This window comes from Neltuma alba, unplaced genomic scaffold (assembly GCF_004799145.2).
Source record: "Neltuma alba isolate B1F8T4 unplaced genomic scaffold, ASM479914v2 tig00011136_pilon, whole genome shotgun sequence".
Classification (NCBI taxonomy): Eukaryota; Viridiplantae; Streptophyta; class Magnoliopsida; order Fabales; family Fabaceae; genus Neltuma; species Neltuma alba.
In genome coordinates this window covers 11,626-23,740 of record NW_021635872.1, presented here as the reverse complement: position 1 = coordinate 23,740, position 12,115 = coordinate 11,626, and the positions used below count along the sequence as shown (strand labels likewise).

The 12,115-nt window shown below is 36.3% G+C and overlaps 1 protein-coding gene across 1 annotated transcript; it reads left to right on the top strand.

Moving 5' to 3' along the window:
- The first annotated feature begins 7,530 nt into the window (after positions 1–7,530).
- LOC114761825 (transcription factor WER-like) lies at positions 7,531–8,729 on the top strand. Its single transcript, XM_028951263.1, has 3 exons — positions 7,531–7,679; positions 7,769–7,898; positions 8,007–8,729. The coding sequence occupies exons 1-3, from the start codon at positions 7,541–7,543 to the stop codon at positions 8,599–8,601; spliced, it is 864 nt and encodes a 287-aa protein (XP_028807096.1). The 5' UTR covers positions 7,531–7,540; the 3' UTR covers positions 8,602–8,729.
- Positions 8,730–12,115: the final 3,386 nt, after the last annotated feature.

Sequence of the window (12,115 nt, the reverse complement as noted above, 5' to 3'; positions counted from 1 at the left end):
CAACTGTAATATTGTTCAGTCTGGTTAAGCAAACGAATTTCAATTAATTATATATTTGAATTTTGAAGTAATTTTCTGACAAAAGAAAAGGATTAAGAATCATTTTCACTTTGAAAGTATTCACTATTCACAGAGAAACCGTGGATATTTAAAATCCTTTTTTCCTAAATATTTGAAAGTATTAAAATAAGAGCAATGCAGCCCTAGCTTATTGTTAAAAAAATGTTAATAATCAATATTAATTTTTTAATGGTTACGGTAATACTGTTCCTTTTTCTTTTTTTTAAAAACATTTTCAAGGTGAAATGGAGGGAAAAAAACTTTTGCATGCCTATAATTCTTTTGTAAATACTCTCCAGGAAAAAAAAAGACCCTGAACAAGATTGGACGTACGGTTCACACATCCTTTTAATAATCTCATTCCACTTGTGTGTAATATACATACACACGTCTCCTGTTTTGTATATGCCCACCATGCATTTTGATTCTGGGACTGTATGATTAGTAAGTCCTTTTCCTTCCGTGTTTGAGGGGATGCCCAATATCTACTTGATTTAATAACTAGAGAGCGTTTTCGCCCATTTTAGTGGTGCTGCAAAAAGTTGAACACCGGGCACAAGCTAAATTAAATTCTCTCGATCGAATCATTATTTTTATAACCATGAATGCTAAAATGAGCATTTGTCGCACTGGAATACATAAAAGACCAAAACAAAGGAAGAAATAATAATTACTCTTTTGATGCAGAAAACCAAACACATGCAATGCTGAAATGTTGCTTTCTGAGACGGCAAATACCAAAGTTGACTTTCATCCGTCAACGTCTGTATCTTCAGCATGGGGGGCTATACAGTCACACACACACACTCACGACTCATTAGGGTTTTCCCCAGAGCTCAGAGACACCGAGACTGAGAAATAAAGAAGGAGGAGAGAGACGGCCAGAGGTCCATGTTGCTCCATGAAAGGGGGAGGGCAGAAAAGAGGAGCATGGACTGTTCAAGAGGATAAGTTACTCACTTCTTACGTTATGGCCCACGGCGACGCCAAATGGACCCACGTCCCTAAAGCTGCTGGTAATTAACTTCTCTTCTTCTTGCTTCTGCTCTCCTTTCCATTTAGAAGAGCGCGACGTTAACTATTCGTAGTATAAAATTGCAGGCTTGAACAGGAGTGGCAAAAGCTGTAGACTGAGATGGTTGAACTCTCTCAGGTGTGACACCAAGCGAGGAAACATCACTCGCGATGAAGAAGATCTCATCATTAGGCTCCATACGCCTCTTGGCCTGGCAACAGACTGCTAATATCATTATTTCATTATTTATGCATAGTTAGTTAACCCTCTGCTCTTCTTAATTTCAAATATATATATATATATGTGTGTGTGGCCTGGAAGGATACCCAGACGAATAGACAATGAAATAAAGAACTACTGGAACACAAGTCTGTCAGATGAAACAAACTTTGTGACTGTGAGGAGAGAGAACTTATGAAATGATGAAGTTAGAGCTGTCAGAATGAGCCCACTGTAAATGAGCAAGGGTAAACGGACTTCTCCAACGCCCATCGTGATATTTTCTGACTTTTGTGTTGCCCAGCTCTTTCTCCAAAAGTCAGATAGAAAAAAAAAATAATCCCAGTAAGTCTTTACCCTCATATAATTTTTCATCCCACATTTTGCGCTTTCCAAGACATGTTTCTCAGTCTGAACGGCAATCCAAACAACCTCTTGGTTACTTGCGTTGCGTGCATCCTTTATAAAACAAACTTGCCAATTTGCTTTCACTCATACTAGAAATAACATTATAATAAGGGTCGCCTTCACTGAGTGTTAAGAAAATAATTTTCAAATTTCTATCTCTCCCTCTGTCCCCCCCCCCCCAACAGAGAAAAAAGCCCCACTTTTGGTGTCTTATTTGGGTTTACATCTGATGAGGTGCCAGTTTGGTTAAGCAGTAAAAACTCAAATAAACCTGTTTGAATCTAAATAAGTAATTATAAAGCATGTTTATTTTTTTGGGTAACTTTTATGAGATCCTGATGAATCATGATTTTGCTCTTCCACCGCACTTTTAGAAAAAGTATCAAAAAGTAGCTTATGTTTTTGAAGAATCTAAATCAATTTTTATTAACTAGATTTTCTCCAATCCATCCTCCTACGCTCTTCCTAAATCTCTCCTCAAATGATTTTATTTGATAATATTTATTAAATTTATGCCTTTTTGGTAATTATACATCCATATGTGATTTTAATAAATAAAAATCAAATACAATCACAATTCTTAAAGTCACTTATAAAAAAAATCAAACAGAAATTACGAATAACCAATATTATATATAGCCAGTGTCACTTATAAAATTTAGATTATCTAAAATCACAATCGTTAACCACTAATACAAATAGGTATTAGATCAATGATGAATTCTTCACGGGAAGGCTACCTTATTAAAATCCATAGAGTATACAGCATCAAATGATAGAATTAGGTCAACTTTTATGGCTAGGTAAGACAAGTAAGGGAACACACTAAATTCAAAAGCAAAGACATAGGGTGCTGCACTTTTTTTTTAACAAAATATTTTCATGCATAATTAAGTAATATATTTCTAATCATATATTCATAGAAAATCTTTTCAGATATATATATATATATATATATAGTATCAAATATACTGCGGGCCCCAAAAAAAAGATTGTATGATCATTGAATATGCCGGTGCTTTTCCTTCGAGTCAAGTTGAATATGCATCCCACTTTGGTTTTATTCGGTGAATTAATCATTGGTTCTTTCCTTTTCTTTTAATGTTAAATTACGTCATATATGTCTTTTTGTTTGTTTTTATTTTTTATATACATATTTTGTTTTTGGTCTTTGCAGTTTATTTTTATATTACAGTTCTCCATGCCTTTTATTTTTGCTTCGTTAATCGAAATATTAGTCCTTTTAATTTAAAAGACAGTTAGAGGATCTTAAGCTTGTCTAAACAACTTTAATTTTGCTGAGATAAGCCAGATACCATTAAACCCAATCAAAGTATTTACACCCCAAGCTCCCACATAACAGAAAATGCCACAATCCCTTGGAGCACCCAACAAACTTCCAACCAAAATTTTGATCGTTCCATGAAGTGAGTAATTTTTCAAGTCATAATGTTTTTTCTCGTCATCTTATGGATTCTTAAAAAGATAAAAAGTTACCGTACTAATAATTCATAAAAACAACTTATTTATTGAAATTGTAACTTATTTAATTTGATGCATTATGCATGTTTAAAACTGTGCAAAATGACCTAAATCTCTCTCTCTCTCTCACACACACACACACACAAACACACACACGGATATACGTAAGAATATTGAAGACCAACTGGCAGTCGGGCGTGCCGGAGAGCTCCGAAAAATCAAAACAACGCATCATCCTAATTTAAAAGTGCTTTCAACATAATTTATTACTGTTAGCATATCTATATATATAAATAGCATGCTTGATTCAAATTAATATATGCACGAAATAATAATATCCGCCGGGTTAACTGAAAAAATAACTACTTAATCAATATGTGTCGTGACTTGTTATATGAAATAACATACCACAAATGATCTGAAACGCGCAACTTGCTGTGTGTGTGTATGTATATATATACATAGTAAATTATTCTAGGCAATCCGATTTAGCTGGAAGAAATATGCAACTTGATCGAAATAATAAAAAACTTAAGTTTTCCCATATGTGTGTGTGTGTGTAATTAAATAGGTCATTTCTTCCGCCATCGTAGGATACAGTCTTGCAGAACGCACTGGCATTACTCATTACTCTGACAGTGTTTACTATGAAATGTTCACTTCAAAGTAAACAGCTCTGTGTCTGAAGAGTCGTCTCTTGCTTGCTGTTGCCATAAGCTATCCTCAATAATTGGAGCCGAATGAATCTTTTACAGCCTTTTCATTAACCTTTATGCTTGTATATTTTATAGATGACGATGCTGTGTGTTGTTTAATATCGAAAGTTGAGTCTTGAGACAGATAGGTGCAAAGGCAGGCTGGAGGGCTACTGCGTACGAGGTACGCACGATAGTGTTTTTCAGAAGATCTCTACTTAATTGAAGTCAACTACGACGTTGAAAGAAGCAAATATTTAGTAATCTTTGATCATTGTTGATTTTTGGCTGCGGCCTATGTGTTACAATAACAAGTCCTCTGAACCGATCATAATTTAACATATGGTAGATGCTTCAACTGAAATAATTCGGTTATTTAAGTTATTTGTGAATGCTGTAATTTAAAAAATATGCTTCTTGATTTCATGATAAAATCTTTTATTCACAATTAATTTTTTTTTTTGGCTTTATATAACTGCTGATGATGCTTCGTCCCGTACCCAAAAACGCCTCAAGTGACGATATAATCCGGCACTAATATGATAGGGCTGTAGGGAAGCTGCAATAATGTTCTTTAACCTTCTGGTTTCAATATTCTGAAATGGGAAAACAATCTTTATATGTTCTTGGTAACGGCATTTTATATATGTTTACTCATTTCGATTAGATTAATTTACGAATAAACGTGCCATAAGCAATAAAATATATTACGTCTAAGTTTTGAGTATGCTATATCCACATGTTCAGATAAAAATAATGACACATATAATATCTATTTGCCTCAACCAAAACTATCTATGACGGTATGACCACGCCACAGCATCATATCGCGCAATCCAAGTATGATGGGAGATTCCTTGCTCGAAGTTTACCGTTCTCTTCACTATTATTTTATTTCCAAGAAAAGAATTTGAACTTTAATTGATGTTTATTATTAACTTTTTGTCTATACTTACTAAGTTAGAAACTTCGAAATACTTGAACTCTCTGTCTCTCTCTCTCTCAAACACGTAAAAATTGGATCAAGTTTTCCCTTCTATAGATCATCTTGGTTTTGATTGAATGATTGGGGGCTGTGGACAAAGTTCAAGTTGAAGCACAGATTTCAAAAGGTTAGGTGGCGGAAGCAGCAGAGTAATTTCCTATATATGGCTGTCCATTGTACTTAAGCGATTAATTCGCTAGCCTTTGAAATTCATCGACCCGTATCTTGACTCAACCTGCTCCACGATTTGCTGTCCTTTTTTGTTTCTTGATTTCAAATGAAGAGTTTTCCTCATCAGGTTACGTTTTAATGATTACCCAATGGGTGCTTATAATACTCGCTTCTTTAGCTTTCCATGTATTACAGAGCCACGTGGCCCAGCATGCACGTTTCATGGAGATCGATGTTAAATCGACAAAACATCATAGGCCGAACACTTGGATGTGTCAGTTGGCTTCACAGCGTGTTACGTTGGTGCTCTGATTCAATGAAACCTTCCACAGGAGTGAAAAGCAGATTCAAAGCTGAGTAATGTATTGCCACGTGATTTAGAATAGTCCAAGGTCCAAACCCCAAGAGAAAATGCTTAAGTTGCTGGGCTTTGAAATTCACGAGATGTATCTGACTTCTTATTAAGCTGCACTAATAAGATTTTGAGTTAATTACCAAGTGACTGAATCGCTTAATTAAAAAGTTTCCACTACAATGATGATTTAACTTCAATCACGTGCTTCTGATTTTCAACGTAGTGCCTAACTTCCATAATTTTAGTTCTGAGACACTTGCTGCGTGTCAAAGACGTCAGACTCACAGTACACCGTTAAGGCATGTGAATTTAGAGCACGTCCAGTTATACCACCCTATAGCAAAAGATAATAAACAAATTATTATTTAATCCGATCTCACTACGACAATTTAGGAAGTTCCAGAGAGAATTAGACATTGGATATCCTGTAGTGAACCTAGGCCTGGCATTCGTTCTTGTCTAGACTTTTAGAGAAGCCCACAAACTTCGGTTCAAAAAGGCTTCAAATGGGCTCAACGGTTTCCGCGCCATGCCCTGCTGTGCTAATTATATATTTTAAATGATCAATAGACCGAAAAGCTTTAGGGATATATAGACAATTTCAGTTTAGGGTGCTAACATGTAAGTTTTAATTATCTTTTTGTTAGGTAAAAAGGAAGTCGAATAAACAATACATGCGGGGTGAAACCCAGGGCCCTGTCTCGTTCTCAGTTCTTAACTAAAAAATTCGGTAACACTTTTCAAGGCAACCAATAAGTTCAAACTTGAAGGCATGCATATGGTAACCATCAGTTGCAAAACGCCAAAACGAGCATATATATGTGATTTTTAATTTTTTAACATACTGATGCTCACTAATAACAGCATAATAGCCTACCTAACTTTCTAAGCAGCAACATTTGCGCGCAACCTGGTTGCATGCCAAGCTCAACGATGGTTGATGATCTGTGAGACTGGTAGTTCCACCTTTAAGGACAACGTAACTTGACATGCAAAGACAAAATAATTATACATATAACGTTGAATAATTAACACTTGGACCTCAGTTAATTAACCTCAAGTCTCAACAGTGTAGTGATGTACTGTTCCTCATTAAGCTACTTACTGGTGGACTTTTGCAGTAGAGAGTTCCAGAATGTGAAAAGCCTCACCGCTTTGCCCTATCGACGATCAACATTAACTATGAATGACAATATGATACACACAATATCGGCCATTTATTTGCACCTTGCAGCGCTGTAGATGTATTGGCCAGCAAACCATATCAGATTTTTCAAGGTCCAAACACCACCTCAAATTCCTATCTATCTGTTTATATTGGGTGTAAAATCGTGCTGAGAAGTCATCATTGAATTCATCAACATGATCTTTACATTATGATAATTTCCGGCAGTTTTATTTTCCTCTTAATTTCTTTGTTTTTTTTTCAAGGCAAGTCAACCGTCGCTGAGAATTAACTAACAATGGGGTTTTCCTGATCGATGTGTTTAGCGAAACGTTCTAAATAAATGCAAAGCCGTGACGAAACCGAAGGCGTACGAACCAGCTGCCTTATGGAACTTGAGAACCAAAAACCAGTAATCAAAGCATATTCTTATTAGTATTATAACTTGGATATGTGTACCGTGGCTTAATAAGGCCAATTCCTTCGCACTTTTACTAGTTAATTGAGTTCCATGGCGCGCGAAACTAGGAGATACCTCTCCAAAGAAGCTGGCTAAATGCTTGAATTCGAAGGGAAATAACTATGCTTATAAGACATGACCTTAAATACTTTGTCTTCGCATTTCACGGCTAACGATGCACATAATGCGTATCATGCACACTGCGCACCCAATATATATAATCTCTTTTCCAACTTGATGTTGTCAATATATAGTTGGATGAGAATTTCATGAGTCACGTGATGAGCTCAGGAAATTTTTTTCTTATTCTGGAGCCACACCCACCTCATTTGAATGCATACATATATATTATTTATTTGCTGCGGAAAACCAAACACATGCAATATTATTGAACGTTGCTTGCCAAAACAACAAGTTTAAGTGCACGAGCTGTTTTTGCGTCATTGGCTGAATGGTGGTCTATAAAAAGAGCTAGGGCGGGTCTAAGTTCCAAAAGATCGAAACAGGGATAAAAAGAGAAGAGAGATGAGGAGGAGTCCAAGTCGCTCTGGGGAAGTTGGGGGACTGAAAAGAGGAGCATGGACTGCTCAAGAGGACAAGATGCTCACTTCTTACATTGTGGCCCACGGCGAAGGCAAGTGGACCCACGTCCCTCTAAGAGCTGGTAACTTCCCAGTTTAATTTCTCTCCCCTTTTCCTTTAACTGTGCAATAATTTGCGTCGAGCGTGTGACAGAGAATAATCAAAATGCAGGCTTGAAAAGGAGTGGCAAAAGCTGCAGGCTTCGATGGTTGAACTATCTCAGGCCTGATATCAAGAGAGGTAACATCACCCAAGATGAAGAAGACCTCATTATTAGACTTCATAAACTTCTTGGCAACAGGTTGATTATATGTACTCCTCCCTCTCCGTTGTTTCTTAATGATTCTTTCATCCTACTCCAGCACAGTAACAGTAATCTTACTTTCTAGTTTGTATGTGTATCACCCAGATGGTCTCTTATAGCCGGAAGGATCCCTGGAAGAACAGACAACGAAATCAAGAACTACTGGAACACTACTTTGGCAAAGAAGCTTAGAACACAATCAGGCGCGACGTCGTCTGAACAACATCCATCCAGCAAATCAAGCGAATCTAATGATCTCGCTCGACCACAAGTAATCCAAACGAAGGCCGCAAGATGCAAAAACGTGATTTTGGATCGTCCCCCTAATTATGCTGAGGAAACGTCCACCGCCAACTCTCTAGATTCCAACCAGTTAGGGTTTGACGAAGCTCACCAAGCTCCCCACTTCACGAACCAGTTTCCGCAGGTTGTAAATGAATGTCAGAATTCAGATGTGAACTCGTTGGGTCGTGAACGGAATGATGAATTTCAAGATGAACTCAGTACAGGAGATTTTTTCAGAGAGTTTAACCTCGACAATAGCATGGCCATGACCATGGCTGCTCAGGCAGAGGGGTTCTCATCACCTATCGGCGAACTTGTTAATTGTGGGACAACTGACGGATTCAAGAGCATTGGGAACATGGATCTGGATTTGATGACACTCATGTTGGATTCTGGCTCTTGGGATTGGTCCTAAATTCGTTTTTAACTTTTTGTACCTCTAATATTCGTCGTCTTATTTCGAAGTTATTGGCCTTATCGGACCAGATGGGGCATTAAGTGGTAGGTGTACGATAATGTTGTTTCGAATATTCATGACGATGACGCCAGTGACGAATTTTCATCCCAAAGTTTAAAAGATCAATGCAGAATTTTTTTTTCAACTAAACGACAACTAAAATACTACATCCCCTACATCGCGTCTTAATATAAGAAATAAATTAGGTTTTATATTAAAAACTGTAAATAATATTTATTTTTAGATTTAAGATTTCCATAACATAGCAGTTAGTGCAACTGAGTTTTATTTTTCAATTATATTACTATCATTTTAAAAAAGGCTGTGTTATCTCTTAATGAAGAGCCGAAATAATGTACTAAATCATTTCAAGCTAAGTAGAAGCAATTACGACAAATCCATTTTCTCCGAAGGGAAAATCAAATTAACTCTGAAGAAGGCACCGATAACGAAACCAAATCCAAATTTTAAAGGAGAAAAGGGAAGGGAGACGGTACGAAAATAATTTAAGGTCAATCTAATCCTATATATAAAATATAGATGACATTAATTACGATGATAAAAAATAATTAAAATTGATTAAAGACACCAAATGTGTAAAGAAAATGTATTTGATTTTTTTTTTCAAAAACTACCCTCGTTATGGAGTGAGAGCGATAGTTAATACTTATAAATAGGATCAGACCATCTCCAAAAACCATATCTTATATATATAAGAGGGTGGAGTATACAAATTTTCTGTATTAGTAGCTTTTAGTAAAATAAGAGCGGTGAAAAATTTTTAATGATGATAATACGACTTTGTAAAATGATCTTTGATCCATTCTTCCACTCTTGCCGTTTTTTATTTAAAACTTAGAGTACTTACGGACATGTTGCATTTTGATTGAATAATTTAATAGGAAAAAGATATAAGGAGCACAATCTAATCAAGTCAAATTAAACCATGATTTATACGTTTGTTTAATTTTTGGTATATACTTCCTGTTCTGTTTTATAAGAAACAACTATCATATATCTATTTTGTTCCTGTTTATAAGCATTTGCAAGCTGTTTCAAACTTTCTTATCTAGTTTTTTATTTCCCCCTTAATTACTTATTGTAATACTTAATATACGTATTATCTCCTTTGTCAAAGTATCATTCATTCATTTCAAGCTAGCTGTGCACATGGATCTCCAGAAAGTATACTAGGACCTGAAAACATGAACCGAATTCATGGTTAATTTAAGATGTGCGACTCTCCACGGTATATATGGAAATAAGCTTGTTTTTCTTTTTGATCAATACATTATCTTAAACCCCCGAATGCCAAAATTAAATAAGCCATTTTGTCTGCACTGCAATCCATAAGACACCAAAATAAAGAAAGATCGATCCGTAGTTATTCTTTTGATGCAGAAAACCAAACACATGGAACATTGAATGTTGCTTTTGGACACACACAACACGTGGAGGGACACACACACACACACGACTCATTAGGGTTTCCCCAGAGCTCAAACAGACCGAGACTGAGAAATAGAGATGGCGACAAGTTCATGTTGCTCCGAGAAAGGAGAAGGGCTGAAAAGAGGAGCATGGACTGCTCAAGAGACAAGTTACTCACTCCTTGCTTACGACCCACGGCGAAGGCAAATGGACCCACGTCCCTAGAGCGGCTGGTAATTAATTAACTTCTCTTCTTTCCTCTGCTTTCCTTTGTATTTATAAGAGCGTGACGTTAATTAATTCGAAATATAAAGTTGCAGGCTCGAGCAGGAGTGGCAAAAGCTGTAGGACTGGGATGGTTGAACTATCTCAGGCCTGACATTACCCGAGAAATTAAAACACCACTCGCGATGAAGATCGAATATCTCATCATTAGCTAGGCTTCATACACGTCTTGGCAATGGCTTGTTAATATACCTTCACTCTCGTCATTATTTCATTATTCATGTATAGTTAGTTTACCCTCTGCTCTTCCTAATTTTAACACACACACACACACACACACACACGGCCCAGTTATCCAAACAAAGCCTTGGACATGAAAAAACGTGGTTATCCGACATCCCCCATGTCGGAAGGAAAATACGCTGCTTTCAAACCATGTAGATTTTCGGGAAGCTGACCCAACCACCCAGTTCACTGATGATCAATCTCAAAACTCACTTCCTCAAGAGTCTGGAGTTACTGTCTGTGAACATTATCAGTTTAATCAAAACGACAATTTTGAAGTGGATTTGTTGAGCCGTGGAAACAATGTTCTTTGCGCGGACTTCAATCGTGAGAGCGGTGTGGCCATGGATGCTCATAATGATCAGAGCCAACCTATTGACCAAGTCATGTTCGATGGTTACGTTGGATCACAAGTTTCTTCAAGGCCGACAGGCCGACACCAATATATGGTATTGCCACATGGGAGATGGATTTATTGGCCTTCCTCCTGGAATCTGATGAGGTTTTGGACGTAAGTCCCGTGAATTATTGATTTGCAATGTGCGTCTAATCAAGAGCAAGTATTATTGTGATACATGAACAGTGAAAAATAACACTTAATAATTAAGATTGCTGTCCCGATGGCTGTTATTCCCATTTATTTGAGATTTTAGTGTCTTTCATTTTTATTTTGTCTGAGTAAGGGTTGTCTGATGGGCGAATACTGAAGGAAGCTCTTTTATTGTCTTTTGCTTTTTTTTCCCCCCAACCCATCCAACGAGTGAAGGTTATAGTTATATTTATGTGATCGATTATGAGGGGTTGAGGGAGAAAATGAGGCAAATGCATAGCCAACAATATGACAACGCAATGGTTTAAATTCTGTACATCCTTTAACGTGTGGAAGTTGCACTTGTTCACGCCCTTTTGCAGCTGAATTCATATTTACAGAAAATAAATTAAAGTTGAATTCATTTAATATATCATTGATCCCAAAAGATAGCGATGCTGCGTGTTGTTTAATCTCGAAATTCGAGACAGATGCGAAGGGGGGAGGACTGCGTACGAGGCACGACAGTATTTTTCAGAAGATTTCTAATTAATTGAAGTCACCGACGCAGAAACAGATATTTAATAACGTAAATTTGATCTTTGTTGATTTTTGGTTGCGGCGTGTGTATTACAGTATTACTATCTCCGGTTCTTAATATAAGAGCTCGTTTGATTTTTATTTTGATTTTAAATATAAAATCTCAATCTATTTTGTTTCTCATATTTATCTATTTTTTTAAGGTAGTTCTTGTAATAATGGTACTTTATTTTAGTCAATACATTTGATTAGCAAGAATATTTTAAGAAAAACAATACCTATTTATTACAAATAATTAACTTAACTAATTTTTAATCTAATTAAATTAATCAACTAGCTTTTATATTAAGAACCGGAAGTAGTACAACAACATGTGCATCCTCTGAACTGAATCATAATGAAAATATGATGCTTCAATTGAAATAATTCGGTTATTATTTCTTCTGTAATAAAGATATGTGC